This window comes from Melanotaenia boesemani, chromosome 4, assembly GCF_017639745.1.
Source record: "Melanotaenia boesemani isolate fMelBoe1 chromosome 4, fMelBoe1.pri, whole genome shotgun sequence".
In the NCBI taxonomy this organism is placed as follows: Eukaryota; Metazoa; Chordata; class Actinopteri; order Atheriniformes; family Melanotaeniidae; genus Melanotaenia; species Melanotaenia boesemani.
Genome location: NC_055685.1, coordinates 39070520 through 39088418, shown reverse-complemented (window position 1 = coordinate 39088418; position 17899 = coordinate 39070520). Strand labels below are relative to the sequence as shown.

The 17899-nt window shown below is 40.5% G+C and overlaps 1 protein-coding gene across 3 annotated transcripts in view; it reads left to right on the top strand.

Annotated features, from left to right (window-relative positions):
* The window catches only part of glra3 (glycine receptor, alpha 3), a 71798-nt gene that overhangs the window by 37366 nt on the left and 16533 nt on the right, over positions 1-17899 (top strand). For all 3 annotated transcript variants that reach the window (XM_041983326.1, XM_041983324.1, XM_041983325.1), the window contains 2 exons: positions 11550-11773; positions 13589-13671. In XM_041983326.1, the coding sequence (XP_041839260.1) occupies positions 11550-11773; positions 13589-13671 (307 nt within the window). The remainder of the gene's footprint in view (positions 1-11549; positions 11774-13588; positions 13672-17899) is intronic.

Sequence of the window (17899 nt, the reverse complement as noted above, 5' to 3'; positions counted from 1 at the left end):
CAGATCTACCTCACCATGCCAGACCCCAGCTCTACTACGGCAGGCAGGACCCCAGATCTACCGCACCAGGCAGGACCCGAGCCCTACCACAGCAGGCAGGACCCCAGATCTACCGCACCAGGCAGGACCCCAGCTCTACCACGCCAGGCAGGACCCCAGCTCTACCGCACCAGGCAGGACCCCAGCTCTACCACGGCAGGCAGGACCCCAGATCTACCGCACCAGGCAGGACCCCAGATCTACCATGGCAGGCAGGACCCCAGATCTACCGCACCATGCAGGACCCCAGCTCTACCACGCCAGGCAGGACCCCAGCTCTACCGCACCAGGCAGGACCCCAGCTCTACCACGCCAGGCAGGACCCCAGCTCTACCGCACCAGGCAGGACCCCAGCTCTACCGCACCAGGCAGGACCCCAGATCTACCACGGCAGGCAGGACCCCAGATCTACCATAACCAAGTAGCCGGCGTAGTGTACTGAGACATCTGCACAGATGATGGACTAGAGAAGCCTAGGTCACAATGGGAAACACCTCCCAAGGTGGTGGAGAATGAGAGGGCTAAGATCCTTTGGGACTTCCAGATACAGACCGACAAAATGGTGGTGGCCAACCAACCGGACATTGTGATGATGGATAAGCAGCAAAGGAAAGCTGTCGTGATAGATGTAGCATCCCCACTGAAAAAATATCAGGAAGAAGGAACACGAGAACCTGGAGAAATACCAAGGACTCAAGGAAGAACTGGAGAAAGCCTGGAAGGTGAAGGCAACAGTAGTACCAGTGGTCATCGGAGCACTGAGGACCGTGTCCCCCATGCTGGAGAAGGGGCTCCACCAGATACCTGGAGAACCACCAGACATCACCATCTAGAAGAGAGCAGTTCTAGGAACAGCTAAGATACTGGACCTTCAAGCTCCCAGGACTCTGGTAGAAGTTGGAGATGAACAGTTACCCAGCCTACCCAGGAGAGATGGGAGGCTGGGTGAGGGAAGAGTTTTTTTTAGGTAGCAGCTGAAGCTTTTAATCCCAGTATAAACCAGTCTGTAGCAGCTTTTAATCCGAGTATAAACCAGTCTGTAACAGATTTTAATCCCAGTATAAACCAGTCTGTAGCAGCTTTTAATCCCAGTATAAACCAGTCTGTAACAGATTTTAATCCCAGTATAAACCAGTCTGTAGCAGCTTTTAATCCCAGTATAAACCAGTCTGTAGCAGCTTTTAATCCCAGTATAAACCAGTCTGTAACAGTTTTTAATCCCAGTATAAACCAGTCTGTAGCAGCTTTTGATCCCAGTATAAACCAGTGTGTAGCAGCTTTTAATCCCAGTATAAACCAGTCTGTAGCAGCTTTTAATCCCAGTATAAACCAGTGTGTAGCAGCTTTTAATCCCAGTATAAACCACTGTGTAGCAGCTTTTAATCCCAGTATAAACCCGTCTGTAGCAGCTTTTAATCCCAGTATAAACCAGTCTGTAACAGCTTTTAATCCCAGTATAAACCAGTCTGTAACAGCTTTTAATCCCAGTATAAACCAGTCTGTAGCAGCTTTTAATCCCAGTATAAACCAGTCTGTAACAGCTTTTAATCCCAGTATAAACCAGTCTGTAGCATCTTTTAATCCCAGTATAAACCAGTGTGTAGCATCTTTTAATCCGAATATAAACCCGTCTGTAGCAGCTTTTAATCCCAGTATAAACCAGTCTGTAAGAGCTTTTAATCCCAGTATCAACCAGTCTGTAACAGCTTTTAATCCCAGTATAAACCAGTCTGTAGCAGCTTTTAATCCCAGTATAAACCAGTGTGTAGAGGCTTTTAATCCCAGTATAAACCAGTCTGTAGCATCTTTTAATCCCAGTATAAACCAGTGTGTAGCAGCTTTTAATCCGAATATAAACCCGTCTGTAGCAGCTTTTAATCCCAGTATAAACCAGTCTGTAACAGCTTTTAATCCCAGTATAAACCAGTCTGTAACAGCTTTTAATCCCAGTATAAACCAGTCTGTAGCAGCTTTTAATCCCAGTATAAACCAGTCTGTAACAGCTTTTAATCCCAGTATAAACCAGTCTGTAGCATCTTTTAATCCCAGTATAAACCAGTCTGTAGCATCTTTTAATCCCAGTATAAACCAGTGTGTAGCATCTTTTAATCCAAATGTAAACCCGTCTGTAGCAGCTTTTAATCCCAGTATAAACCAGTCTGTAACAGCTTTTAATCCCAGTATCAACCAGTCTGTAACAGCTTTTAATCCCAGTATAAACCAGTCTGTAGCAGCTTTTAATCCCAGTATAAACCAGTGTGTAGAGGCTTTTAATCCCAGTATGAACCAGTCTGTAGCATCTTTTAATCCCAGTATAAACCAGTGTGTAACAGCTTTTAATCCCAGTATCAACCAGTCTGTAACAGCTTTTAATCCCAGTATAAACCAGTCTGTAGCAGCTTTTAATCCCAGTATAAACCAGTGTGTAGCAGCTTTTAATCCGAATATAAACCCGTCTGTAGCAGCTTTTAATCCCAGTATAAACCAGTCTGTAACAGCTTTTAATCCCAGTATCAACCAGTCTGTAACAGCTTTTAATCCCAGTATAAACCAGTCTGTAGCAGCTTTTAATCCCAGTATAAACCAGTGTGTAGCAGCTTTTAATCCCAGTATAAACCAGTCTGTAACAGCTTTTAATCCCAGTATAAACCAGTGTGTAGCAGCTTTTAATCCCAGTATAAACCCGTCTGTAACAGCTTTTAATCCCAGTATAAACCAGTCTGTAGCAGCTTTTCATCCCAGTATAAACCAGTGCGTAGCAGCTTTTAATCCGAGTATAAACCCGTCTGTAGCAGCTTTTAATCCCAGTATAAACCAGTCTGTAGCAGCTTTTAATCCCAGTATAAACCAGTCTGTAGCAGCTTTTAATCTCAGTATAAACCAGTCTGTAGCAGCTTTTAATCCCAGTATAAACCAGTGTGTAGCAGCTTTTAATCCCAGTGTAAACCCGTCTGTAGCAGCTTTTAATCCCAGTATAAACCAGTCTGTAGCAGCTTTTAATCCCAGTATAAACCAGTGTGTAGCAGCTTTTAATCCCAGTATAAACCAGTCTGTAGCAGCTTTTAATCCCAGTATAAACCAGTCTGTAACAGCTTTTAATCCCAGTATAAACCAGTCTGTAGCAGCTTTTAATCCCAGTATAAACCAGTCTGTAGCAGCTTTTAATCCCAGTATAAACCAGTGTGTAGCAGCTTTTAATCCCAGTATAAACCAGTCTGTAGCAGCTTTTAATCCCAGTATAAACCAGTCTGTAGCAGCTTTTAATCCCAGTATAAACCAGTGTGTAGCAGCTTTTAATCCCAGTATAAACCAGTCTGTAGCAGCTTTTTATCCCAGTATAAACCAGTCTGTAGCAGCTTTTAATCCCAGTATAAACCAGTCTGTAGCAGCTTTTAATCCCAGTATAAACCAGTATGTAGCAGCTTTTAATCCCAGTATAAACCAGTCTGTAGCAGCTTTTAATCCCAGTATAAACTAGTCTGTAGCAGCTTTTAATCTCAGTATAAACCAGTCTGTAGCAGCTTTTAATCCCAGTATAAACCAGTGTGTAGCAGCTTTTAATCCCAGTGTAAACCCGTCTGTAGCAGCTTTTAATCCCAGTATAAACCAGTCTGTAGCAGCTTTTAATCCCAGTATAAACCAGTGTGTAGCAGCTTTTAATCCCAGTATAAACCAGTCTGTAGCAGCTTTTAATCCCAGTATGAACCAGTCTGTAACAGCTTTTAATCCCAGTGTAAACCCGTCTGTAGCAGCTTTTAATCCCAGTATAAACCAGTCTGTAGCAGCTTTTAATCCCAGTATAAACCAGTGTGTAGCAGCTTTTAATCCCAGTATAAACCAGTCTGTAGCAGCTTTTAATCCCAGTATGAACCAGTCTGTAGCAGCTTTTAATCCCAGTATAAACCAGTGTGTAGCAGCTTTTAATCCCAGTATAAACCAGTCTGTAGCAGCTTTTAATCCCAGTATAAACCAGTCTGTAGCAGCTTTTAATCCCAGTATAAACCAGTGTGTAGCAGCTTTTAATCCCAGTATAAACCAGTCTGTAGCAGCTTTTTATCCCAGTATAAACCAGTCTGTAGCAGCTTTTAATCCCAGTATAAACCAGTCTGTAGCAGCTTTTAATCCCAGTATAAACCAGTATGTAGCAGCTTTTAATCCCAGTATAAACCAGTCTGTAGCAGCTTTTAATCCCAGTATAAACCAGTGTGTAGCAGCTTTTAATCCCAGTATAAACCAGTGTGTAGCAGCTTTTAATCCCAGTATAAACCAGTCTGTAGCGGCTTTTATCCCAATATAAACCAGTCTGTAGCAGCTTTTAATCCCAGTATAAACCAGTCTGTAGCAGCTTTTAATCCCAGTATAAACCAGTCTGTAGCATCTTTTAATCCCAGTATAAACTAGTCTGTAGCAGCTTTTAATCCCAGTATAAACCAGTCTGTAACAGCTTTTAATCCCAGTATAAACCAGTCTGTAGCAGCTTTTAATCCGAGTATAAACCAGTCTGTAGCAGCTTTTAATCCCAGTATAAACCAGTCTGTAACAGCTTTTAACCCCAGTATAAACCAGTCTGTAACAGCTTTTAATCCCAGTATAAACCAGTCTGTAACAGCTTTTAATCCCAGTATAGACCAGTCTGTAACAGCTTTTAATCCCAGTATAAACCAGTCTGTAGCAGCTTTTAATCCCAGTATAAACCAGTCTGTAACAACTTTTAATCCCAGTATAAACCAGTCTGTAACAGCTTTTAACCCCAGTATAAACCAGTGTGTAGCGGCTTTTAATCCCAATATAAACCAGTCTGTAGCAGCTTTTAATCCCAGTATAAACCAGTCTGTAGCAGCTTTTAATCCCAGTATAAACCAGTCTGTAGCAGCTTTTAATCCCAGTGTAAACCAGTGTGTAGCAGCTTTTAATCCCAGTATAAACCAGTGTGTAGCAGCTTTTAATCCCAGTATAAACCAGTCTGTAGCAGCTTTTAATCCCAGTATAAACCAGTGTGTAGCAGCTTTTAATCCCAGTATAAACCAGTCTGTAGCAGCTTTTAATCCCAGTATAAACCAGTGTGTAACAGCTTTTAATCCCAGTATAAACCAGTCTGTAGCAGCTTTTAATCCCAGTATAAACCAGTGTGTAGCAGCTTTTAATCCCAGTATAAACCAGTGTGTAGCAGCTTTTAATCCCAGTATAAACCAGTGTGTAGCAGCTTTTAATCCCAGTATAAACCAGTGTGTAGCAGCTTTTAATCCCAGTATAAACCAGTCTGTAACAGCTTTTAATCCCAGTATAAACCAGTGTGTAGCAGCTTTTAATCCCAGTATAAACCAGTCTGTAGCAGCTTTTAATCCCTGTATAAACCAGTCTGTAGCAGTTTTTAATCCCAGTATAAACCAGTGTGTAACAGCTTTTAATCCCAGTATAAACCACTGTGTAGCAGCTTTTAATCCCAGTATAAACCAGTCTGTAGCAGCTTTTAATCCCAGTATAAACCAGTCTGTAGCATCTTTTAATCCCAGTATAAACCAGTCTGTAGCAGCTTTTAATCCCAGTATAAACCAGTCTGTAACAGCTTTTAATCCCAGTATAAACCAGTGTGTAACAGCTTTTAATCCCAGTATAAACCAGTCTGTAACAGCTTTTAATCCCAGTATAAACCAGTCTGTAGCGGCTTTTATCCCAGTATAAACCAGTCTGTAGCAGCTTTTAATCCCAGTATAAACCAGTCTGTAGCAGCTTTTAATCCCAGTATAAACCAGTCTGTAGCATCTTTTAATCCCAGTATAAACCAGTCTGTAACAGCTTTTAATCCCAGTATAAACCAGTCTGTAGCAGCTTTTAATCCGAGTATAAACCAGTCTCTAGCGGCTTTTAATCCCAATATAAACCAGTCAGTAGCAGCTTTTAATCCCAGTATAAACCAGTCTGTAGCAGCTTTTAATCCCAGTATAAACCAGTCTGTAACAGCTTTTAACCCCAGTATAAACCAGTCTGTAACAGCTTTTAATCCCAGTATAAACCAGTCTGTAACAGCTTTTAATCCCAGTATAGACCAGTCTGTAACAGCTTTTAATCCCAGTATAAACCAGTCTGTAGCAGCTTTTAATCCCAGTATAAACCAGTCTGTAACAACTTTTAATCCCAGTATAAACCAGTCTGTAACAGCTTTTAACCCCAGTATAAACCAGTGTGTAGCGGCTTTTAATCCCAATATAAACCAGTCTGTAACAGCTTTTAATCCCAGTATAAACCAGTCTGTAGCAGCTTTTAATCCCAGTATAAACCAGTCTGTAGCAGCTTTTAATCCCAGTGTAAACCAGTGTGTAGCAGCTTTTAATCCCAGTATAAACCAGTGTGTAGCAGCTTTTAATCCCAGTATAAACCAGTCTGTAGCAGCTTTTAATCCCAGTATAAACCAGTGTGTAGCAGCTTTTAATCCCAGTATAAACCAGTGTGTAGCAGCTTTTAATCCCAGTATAAACCAGTCTGTAGCAGCTTTTAATCCCAGTATAAACCAGTGTGTAGCAGCTTTTAATCCCAGTATAAACCAGTGTGTAGCAGCTTTTAATCCCAGTATAAACCAGTCTGTAACAGCTTTTAATCCCAGTATAAACCAGTGTGTAGCAGCTTTTAATCCCAGTATAAACCAGTCTGTAGCAGCTTTTAATCCCTGTATAAACCAGTCTGTAGCAGTTTTTAATCCCAGTATAAACCAGTGTGTAACAGCTTTTAATCCCAGTATAAACCACTGTGTAGCAGCTTTTAATCCCAGTATAAACCAGTCTGTAGCAGCTTTTAATCCCAGTATAAACCAGTCTGTAGCATCTTTTAATCCCAGTATAAACCAGTCTGTAGCAGCTTTTAATCCCAGTATAAACCAGTCTGTAACAGCTTTTAATCCCAGTATAAACCAGTGTGTAACAGCTTTTAATCCCAGTATAAACCAGTCTGTAACAGCTTTTAATCCCAGTATAAACCAGTCTGTAGCGGCTTTTATCCCAGTATAAACCAGTCTGTAGCAGCTTTTAATCCCAGTATAAACCAGTCTGTAGCAGCTTTTAATCCCAGTATAAACCAGTCTGTAGCATCTTTTAATCCCAGTATAAACCAGTCTGTAACAGCTTTTAATCCCAGTATAAACCAGTCTGTAGCAGCTTTTAATCCGAGTATAAACCAGTCTCTAGCGGCTTTTAATCCCAATATAAACCAGTCAGTAGCAGCTTTTAATCCCAGTATAAACCAGTCTGTAGCAGCTTTTAATCCCAGTATAAACCAGTCTGTAACAGCTTTTAATCCCAGTATAAACCAGTCTGTAACAGCTTTTAATCCCAGTATAAACCAGTCTGTAACAGCTTTTAATCCCAGTATAGACCAGTCTGTAACAGCTTTTAATCCCAGTATAAACCAGTCTGTAGCAGCTTTTAATCCCAGTATAAACCAGTCTGTAACAACTTTTAATCCCAGTATAAACCAGTCTGTAACAGCTTTTAACCCCAGTATAAACCAGTGTGTAGCGGCTTTTAATCCCAATATAAACCAGTCTGTAGCAGCTTTTAATCCCAGTATAAACCAGTCTGTAGCAGCTTTTAATCCCAGTATAAACCAGTCTGTAGCAGCTTTTAATCCCAGTGTAAACCAGTGTGTAGCAGCTTTTAATCCCAGTATAAACCAGTGTGTAGCAGCTTTTAATCCCAGTATAAACCAGTCTGTAGCAGCTTTTAATCCCAGTATAAACCAGTGTGTAGCAGCTTTTAATCCCAGTATAAACCAGTCTGTAGCAGCTTTTAATCCCAGTATAAACCAGTGTGTAACAGCTTTTAATCCCAGTATAAACCAGTCTGTAGCAGCTTTTAATCCCAGTATAAACCAGTGTGTAGCAGCTTTTAATCCCAGTATAAACCAGTGTGTAGCAGCTTTTAATCCCAGTATAAACCAGTGTGTAGCAGCTTTTAATCCCAGTATAAACCAGTGTGTAGCAGCTTTTAATCCCAGTATAAACCAGTCTGTAACAGCTTTTAATCCCAGTATAAACCAGTGTGTAGCAGCTTTTAATCCCAGTATAAACCAGTCTGTAGCAGCTTTTAATCCCTGTATAAACCAGTCTGTAGCAGTTTTTAATCCCAGTATAAACCAGTGTGTAACAGCTTTTAATCCCAGTATAAACCACTGTGTAGCAGCTTTTAATCCCAGTATAAACCAGTCTGTAGCAGCTTTTAATCCCAGTATAAACCAGTCTGTAGCATCTTTTAATCCCAGTATAAACCAGTCTGTAGCAGCTTTTAATCCCAGTATAAACCAGTCTGTAACAGCTTTTAATCCCAGTATAAACCAGTGTGTAACAGCTTTTAATCCCAGTATAAACCAGTCTGTAACAGCTTTTAATCCCAGTATAAACCAGTCTGTAGCGGCTTTTATCCCAGTATAAACCAGTCTGTAGCAGCTTTTAATTCCAGTATAAACCAGTCTGTAGCAGCTTTTAATCCCAGTATAAACCAGTCTGTAGCATCTTTTAATCCCAGTATAAACCAGTCTGTAACAGCTTTTAATCCCAGTATAAACCAGTCTGTAGCAGCTTTTAATCCGAGTATAAACCAGTCTCTAGCGGCTTTTAATCCCAATATAAACCAGTCAGTAGCAGCTTTTAATCCCAGTATAAACCAGTCTGTAGCAGCTTTTAATCCCAGTATAAACCAGTCTGTAACAGCTTTTAACCCCAGTATAAACCAGTCTGTAACAGCTTTTAATCCCAGTATAAACCAGTCTGTAACAGCTTTTAATCCCAGTATAAACCAGTCTGTAGCAGCTTTTAATCCCAGTATAAACCAGTCTGTAACAACTTTTAATCCCAGTATAAACCAGTCTGTAACAGCTTTTAACCCCAGTATAAACCAGTGTGTAGCGGCTTTTAATCCCAATATAAACCAGTCTGTAGCAGCTTTTAATCCCAGTATAAACCAGTCTGTAGCAGCTTTTAATCCCAGTATAAACCAGTCTGTAGCAGCTTTTAATCCCAGTATAAACCAGTGTGTAGCAGCTTTTAATCCCAGTATAAACCAGTGTGTAGCAGCTTTTAATCCCATTATAAACCAGTCTGTAGCAGCTTTTAATCCCAGTATAAACCAGTGTGTAGCAGCTTTTAATCCCAGTATAAACCAGTCTGTAGCAGCTTTTAATCCCAGTATAAACCAGTGTGTAGCAGCTTTTAATCCCAGTATAAACCAGTGTGTAGCAGCTTTTAATCCCAGTATAAACCAGTCTGTAACAGCTTTTAATCCCAGTATAAACCAGTCTGTAACAGCTTTTAATTCCAGTATAAACCAGTCTGTAACAGCTTTTAATCCCAGTATAAACCAGTCTGTAACAGCTTTTAATCCCAGTATAAACCAGTGTGTAGCAGCTGTCAGACTGGGAGGTAAATGATGTAACATGAATGTATGAATAGATGTAGCAGCATAAAGGTCGACCAGAAGAAGAAAGCAGAATTTATTACTAACAGAACTTTGTAGAAATAACACACAGATCAACAGTGACCAAACCTTTTCTCATCTCATCGTTCTCTCAAGTCTTGGCTTTCAGGAGAAAAAATATTGTTATTGAAACAAACACACAACAGAAACTATTTCCATGTTTCCACTTTTTCCTCATTTCCAGTTATTCCTGCTACTATTTACCTGCTATCCTCACTAAACCAACTCCAGCTCAGCTGCTTTGTGGCGCCACCGTGCATCAGAAACGTCTTCTTGGCTTTATTCCAGCCATAGAGGAGCATTATTTTTCTTCTTTTCACACACACATAGAACTTTCTGCTCACTGGTTGATCTTTGGCTGCTCCTGATTGGATGTTACCGTCAATCTAAGCTCTCTGATTGGTGGAAAGTCTGACAGGAAGTGGCTTCATCATCATGTCCAGGTCTAAATAGAGGTCTCTTAGCAACATAGTAGTGATGGTGATGTTTTTATGGTGAAATGTGATAAATAATGCTGTTATCATGGATCATTGTGGATTTACCAGATAGAGTCTCTGAATAAAACTACATTTAGTGGCTGGATTGTAAACCTCCTGGACGGATAGAAATGCCTGGAACACTTCCATTATTTATCTGGTGGCAGATCCAGAAAAATATTTGTGGTGGCAAAAGAGGGACAGGAATTTTTCAGGGGTGGCAGCATATGGCAGAAGTATATGACGTTTTAATGACAGAGGAATATGTTTTCTGCAGCATTGGAAGCAGCAAAAATAAACTACTGAATAAAGACGTGCCTGTGATGCTGAAGTGTGCATAAATGCATTGTGTGGAAATAAATGTTTCATGATAAGAACGCATGTTCTCCTTCTTTCCTCAGTAGTTTAAATAATTACAAACATTTTTGAAAGCAAAACACTGTACATCACTTCTACACGTATCAGGTTATCGTTTTAGAATCTTAAAGGCTCACCAGCGATAAACACATCCAGTCAGCGAGTTGTCCCACCATGGGCTGGTTTTGTTGCAGTAGCTTCTCTTGGTCTTTGATTGATTACCCATCAGGCTGTGTAGACATGCACAGCATCCCATGTTGTGGCGTAAATGGGAATTTTTGGGTGAATCTGTTTGATTTTGGAATTTAACCTGAGCAATGTGCATAAAAACAAACTCTTTTCGCATCTCCTCTTACTCAGAAAATGATCAATCATTCATATTAAAGCAAACATAAAGAGGAATAAAAATATTGATTTGAAGAGATCTAAATGTCTCTTTAAATGTGTACAGCAAAGCTGTTGATGCATTTCCTTTTCATTTCTGTAAAATATACGTAACTCCACAATGTTTCCCTTGAAAAACTTGTAATTGATATTAGCTTTACACAGACCTGCTGTAACTTGTACAGGAGAAGAATTAAAATAAATTTTCAGCACCAAGCTAATAGTCGTTTTTCTTTGTAGAGGAATGACTGCGTGGGGTGAAATAGCTGCAGACCACATTTAATTCCCCTTGGGATTAATACATAACTTATCTTTTGTTATTCCATTTCTTTCTGTGAAGTAGTTGATTAGTTATTTTGTCTTGCCTTCCCTGTTGCTGCCTCCTGGTATTCTGGTGTCCTGATGGTTTGGCAAACCTGTGGTTAAGGTACATGCGTTGCATAGAAAACTGCAAAACACCACTGACCCACAGCATGGATGGCAGCTCAAATGACAGCTAAGGTGGCAGAAGTGGTCATAGCTGGGATGTGAGCTGGGATGTGAGCCCGGTCGATCCGCCCATACTTGCATGTTCTCCATGGTAACCACAGCAAGTTCAGGTAGTAAATTTCTCATGATGATTTAAACATTCTGTAGAGTCAGGATTTCCTGCCTGAGTGTACTGAACATGTCCTAACATGTTCCTGTCTCTAATCTCTGTAATGACCGGAAAGCCGAGGCTCTGGAATGACTTCCTGACGCGGCCTTTTCCCTTCACACCTTCCTGAAGGAAGAATGACTGAGCAGCTCGGATATGAAATGATGACATGTTTATCATGTGTGTTTTTCGCAGGACTACCGTGTGAACATCTTCCTTCGTCAGCAGTGGAATGACCCGAGGCTCGCCTACGCAGAGTACCCTGATGACTCTCTGGACCTCGACCCGTCCATGTTGGATTCCATATGGAAACCAGATCTGTTCTTTGCCAACGAGAAGGGAGCCCACTTTCATGAGGTCACCACGGACAACAAACTCCTCCGGATATTTAAGAACGGGAATGTTTTGTACTCTATAAGGTACGATGGCAAATCGGGAAAAATAAATTCCCTCTGTGATGTTAAATGTTCCGACATACATGTGCTGGAACCATGTGACCGCTAATGAAAATCTCTGAACATACTTTTGCTCTGATTACTTTGATCCAAACTGGAACAGGGTCTTTACTCATGAATCAAGGAGCAGTGTGCATCCATGTTGGAGTTTTCATGCCTGGAGGCGAACATCCAGCCCAAAGCTCTGCTGCAAACTGGACTTCTGTGTCTAACATGATCTCGCACCATCAGGATAAGTCTCATTTTATGGCTGAAAAAAATGGGAAACATATTCTTCATTTGCTCACACACAACATTGTTTTGCAAATTAAGAACATGTATATTTTTTTTATTGTACAGTGGAGGCATCAACATGCATGATTACTTCAACATGATGCACAATGACCCGTGTGAGCCAGAGTAATGTGGAGCAGATTAGTCACCCAAGACTACACTTGGTTGAAGCATAAGAAGTGAAATAAAAAATATGTTAAAAATCTAAGAATCGGAACAAATAAGTCCATCCTTCCCTTCCCACGCAATAAAGGAAAAGCCTTCCCAGGAAGGACTTCATGTGTCAGATGATGTCTGTGTTTTCTCTCCCAGATCTTTGACTTTAATTCTGCATTTATGTTAAAGGAGACGTTTACTGCCTACTTTTTACAGGAGGTCTGAATAAAAGTTCTCAATCAGAGCCGGCGGTCTTATGAGAAGTCACTCAGAGAAACTCTGGACTTCACCATCACCCTGTTCCAGTTCGTTCCAGAGAATTATGTCGAATTTCTATTGTGCTGCTGCGTTACTGATGCTGCGTTCAAAGTAAATGGAATTTCCAAAATCTAAGTGTCAAATACATAATATTCTAAAAAAAATACCAAGAACAAAATGGATTCTCTGGTTTGGAGCTCGGATTAGGAACAACTTTCCTCCTTTTTCATTTCACAGAAACCTGACCAAGAAAACCTTCCATCACTTATTCAAGATCTGGTAGAACGTAACTATAAGTTCTGGCAGAACATCAGCTTGAAGATAAAATATTAAGAAAAAAATAATTTAGAGCATCAAACAGAGTTCTTCTAGAAGAAGAGGAATTTCCTGTAGAACATCAGTCAGAGTTCTAGAAAGACATCAAAGGAATCTGGTAGATCATTAAAAAAGAAAATGTAGAACATCTATCAACCTGCTAGTAGAACACCGAACAGAGTGTTGATAGAACTTCAACAAGTTCTGGTAGAACATCAAATAAACCAGTTTGTTTTTTAGTTTGTTAAATATGAGACCAAATCTGTGCTTGCAGAAAAAAATCCATGTTTTTTAATATTTTTTTCTGACAGACAAGTATCTGTGCAGAGAACATGTTTAAGAACCAAACTCCTAAGCAGAACAGCAGGTGAGGTAAAAAAGATTAAACATAATTAAATCCAGAAGGATCACAGAACCACAAGGTCTCTGCAGTGATCCGATCTAGTTCTGATCCACAAGAACAAAATAAAATCCATCTAAAGATCCACCTGCACACAGATTCTCACACAATGACGTGATTTAGGACGATTATTCACATAAAATACAAAAAATCAAATAAATTACAAAATAAGATTGAAAAAAAAATTAAACCAACTGAAATAATAAAGTGTGAAAGTTCAGCTTTCACAGTCGGCTCCTGGTTCTGTTCACAGCAGCTTCAGCAGCCTCCCATCCCAACCAACCAGCCCAAACAAACACAGTAACATCACATTTACATCTGTACACGAGTCTAAGAGCTCTACCTTTAAACCCGCTCTCACTTCTCTTTGTTTTCAGACTAACATTAACTCTGTCGTGTCCCATGGATCTAAAAAACTTCCCAATGGATGTTCAGACCTGCATCATGCAGCTGGAGAGCTGTAAGTACCGCGGAGCTGAATGGATTGCTGGAGATGAACGACAGAAAGACCAGAAGTAGCTGTGGTTTTAATGTTGTGGTATGGTATGGTAACCAGCAGGTGGTTGCATCGGGAGGCAGAGCTGAAGCACAGCAGAGAGGGAGGAGGAGGGGCCACATTCTGTGATTACAGAGCCCGTTTCCATGACCACCAAACATCTGATCATTACCTGATTTCTGTCAGATTATTTGAAAAACCCTGATCTACACTTGTAGTCATAGTGACGTAACTTCCTGTTCCTGGTCTTTGTTGAACATGGCGGCGCTAGCGGTTTTAGCGTTAGCTGCTAATGTGGAAGCTAAAAAGCTGTAAATAATGTTTTACTTCATTTACACTCCGACTTCCTGGTGCTTCACACCAACCTTTGGTCATTCTTGTGTTCCCCTCAAGTTGTGATGGTTTCTCTTCGTCTTTAAATGGAAAAAAATTGAAAAGAAGGAAGTAAAGATGTAAAACCACTAAATAAATCAGATATACGGGTCTACGTGGACGAAGACATCTGAGTATTGCGGAGAAATCTAGGTGTGTTTATCCCATTTCTCATAATCAGATGATGGCAGTTATTTGATAAAGGATATTCATGATGGTTTTAATGATCTGATAAATCCAGAAATCAGATGATGATCAGATTCTTGTGTCTATGTAAACAGGCTGAGTTTATGAGAAATCAGATTATAGATTTCTCCCCAGTACTTCGATGTTTTCATGCATGTAGCCGCGTACATCTGATCTATTTATTTTTTATGTCTGTGAGTGTGTAAAACACTGCGTCAGTTCCATCTTTTTAACTTTTTAACTGTGAGCGGAACACAAAATAAAAACACGACGGCATGCAGCGGCAGGAAGTCAGGGCATAAACAAAGTAAAGCTTATTAGCTTCCACGTTATTAGCTAATGCTAAGACCGTGTTTAACATGTGTTTAACATGTTTTCAAAATAACAGGAAAAGCCTCCTGTCTGATCACCAGACTACCACTCCCTCCCAGTTACTCCAGTTATCACATTTTGATGGTCCTGTAAACAGGCTCAATGCCAGTTTAGTTTAGTAAAAATTTGTAATGGATTAATATGCATCTTTTCTATTTTAATAAAATTTTATTTGGTTTTATTCTGTTTTCCCATCAAAGGATGTTGTTTCCTTAAATCTGGCATTTGACTGATTCCAGTAAAAATAGTTTATTTTAATTTAGAAATAGAAAAAAAATAAATAATAAAACCTGTGACTCCGGCTGATCCATTTCCTCCTGCTGTGGTTTATTATTCATCCGTTCCTGAACAAAGCGGAGTCACCTTTCTGGGTTTGCTACCTGTGATCTGTATTTAATGAGTACATTTATAAATAGATTTTCTCCCATTAGTGGTGTATGATTTAACAACATCAGCCACACTTTGGTGATTCATGAGTTCCTGTACCGCCACTGTGGTTTATTATTCACCCTGTTCATGCAGAATGTACATAAATTCCTTACCTCACTGGCTTCAATCTGTCTGTATTCCCACAGGGAATCAGTCAGGCAGGCTGCTGAATAATTAGCATGCTGTTCGGATTCCCCGTTGGGAAGTCTGAGCACCTGCATGGACAGGAAGTTAGTACCTGAAAGAATCAGATCCTAACTAAGCAGTGAATGTTGTCAGATGAAAACATGTTTTTCATACAGACAAACGATTTTCCAGAATAGTGCACGTCCTCACAATTCCAGGTAAAATACTGGATCAGCATCAGGCCTGTAAGTGACGCTGCAGCGCTGCCACAGAAATACACCCAAAACTGAGTGTAGGGCATTGAGCATGCTCAGATGCAAACCAGCAGCAATACAAAAGTAAGAGGGTGGTATACCCAAGTCCAAAGGCCCATTTATGCTCTATGCTGAGGACCAATATGAAGCATTTTGTCCGTCTTCTGCATCCTGTACGTGCATAATTTGTTCCATTTTTGGGGGGCCTTGCGAATGCGTTTCCACCGGAAACCGTCGGGGCGGTGTTTACCAGTACAGCTGATGTGTGACCTCCAAAAAGAGCAAAGAAGAAGAAGCCACCATGTATTTAACGTGCTCTGAGAATGAACATCATCATGATCTCCATCTTCACCATGTTTGTTATTGTCTGAAAATGACATCAGAACTCGGTGAACTCTGCACTGCCCTCTGGTGGATGTAAATATGGGCCAAACCAAAGGGAAGGATGTATGGCAAGGTGAGGTCTTGAAAGGTAGATTTATGCTCTCAAGTAGTAAATGGTGCATATTTGTACTATTTCTTCTAAATATTTAGGTACAACATCAGGAGTTAGTCTGTGTTGAAGAAGCAAAAGAAAGAGAAACGGTTAAACAAGCTTGACTCATGGGTGGACGTTTACAGTTCTCTTGTACATCACGGCTTTATGGGTGTGTAGAGTTGATCCTGTCTGTCGCTCAGGAGGCAGAGTGTTCGTCTACCCATCTCAAGGTTGGTGTTTTGAGCCCAGGTGTCCCCTCCCCCCACGTGCTGACGTTTCCTACTGAACCCCACATCGTCTCTGATGTGTTCCTTTGCACATTAATTGTGGGATAGAGAAAAATCTTTATCTTCCTTTTGAGGTTTGATGCGATTATTTTTCTTCATGTACATTAGGGTACAAAACTTCACCAGAGACCCAATATGGGGTATTAGTACTTTTTTAGGGTATAAAAGAGGAATATTTGAGGCTACCAACCTAGTGACACGCCTCTATACCCTAAAGGTACATTAGGTACTTTTTTTTTCTAAGAATGTCAGGGATATAGTTTGGTGGAAACATGAAAGCATGGATCCATCCTACCTTGAATCAAAGCTTCAGGCTGCTTTCTTGGCCCACTTTAGGCCCTGTGATGGAAACTGTATTTATAATTCAGAATTGTATAAGTGTGGACGTCTACGTGCAACTGGTTTGTATGCAGTGAAGAAACATTTTGACTTCTACACCAGGGAAATTATTTCTCATACGTTTGCACTGAAATGTTCAGACAACACCTGCTTTGTACAAAGATAACAGCAAACTTGAGCACAGAAGTTTTGATTTTCCCCTCGTCCCACCTCGTCAGAGGTGAGTCTCCTTATGCATAAGATTTTTTATAAAAACTCACAAGTGGATCCTTCTAATCAAGACTCTTGGTAAAATGATTCCATCACAGTCCCTTAGTACCAACGTGGCCTGGTTTAACCAGCACAGCCTACCTGAGTATTGTTGCTGACCATGTCCATCCCTTTATGACCACAGTGGAGCATCTTCTGATGCTACTTCCAGCAGGATAATGCACCATGTCACAAAGCTCAGATCATCTCCACCTGCTTTCTAGAACATGACGATGAGTTCACTGGACTCCAACGGCCTCCACAGCCACCAGATCTCAGTCCAGTAGAGCAGCTTTGGGATGTGGTGGAACGGGAGATTCTCATCATGGATGCAGCCGACAAACCTGCAGCAACTGTGTGATGCTGTCATGTTAATACGGAGAAAACCTCTGAGGAAGGTTTCCACCACCTGCTTCATCTATCACACCAGGGATGAAGGCAGTTCTGGAGGAAAAAGGGTGATTTTCTAAATTAACAGAGTTTCATGCTGAGGGATGTGGAGATAAACAGGTTTATGTAAGAGACTGTGACGATGACACATTGACTCTAATTCATATGATGAATTATTTCTTTAACCTGCAGTGTTTTCAGAGGATGTGCTCAGAGAGACCTGCAGATCTCAGACATGTTCTGAGTCAGAATCTTTCTTAGTGCTTGAGGCGATGGTGAGATGTGGAAACATCCAAAGCAGAAGCAGAGCGCTGGAGGCTCTGTCACATCTGTGTGTGCGTTGTTGTTTGTCTCAACGTGCACACACACTTTTCACTTAAAGACCAAACCTAAGAATGAGGATGAAGTGAATCTTTTGTTTGTGTCTGCAGGCTTGTACCAGCCTGCACCAGTCACTCACTGCTTCCACCAAAAAGCCCCTTAATGCAGCGACTGCACTCGTTTCTGTTGTTTGTGTTTGTGTCCTGGATTTCAGTCGTCACAGTCTGAGGCCGAAACACAAACTGAATATCTATGAAGAGATATCACATAACAATAATTTAATGAATGAAAACATGGAAGTGGATAAAACAGCTGTAAAAGTTGTAATTTTATTTGATCCTGGAAAAAACAAAAAGATAGATTTTATAGTTGGAAACTCAGATCAGGTT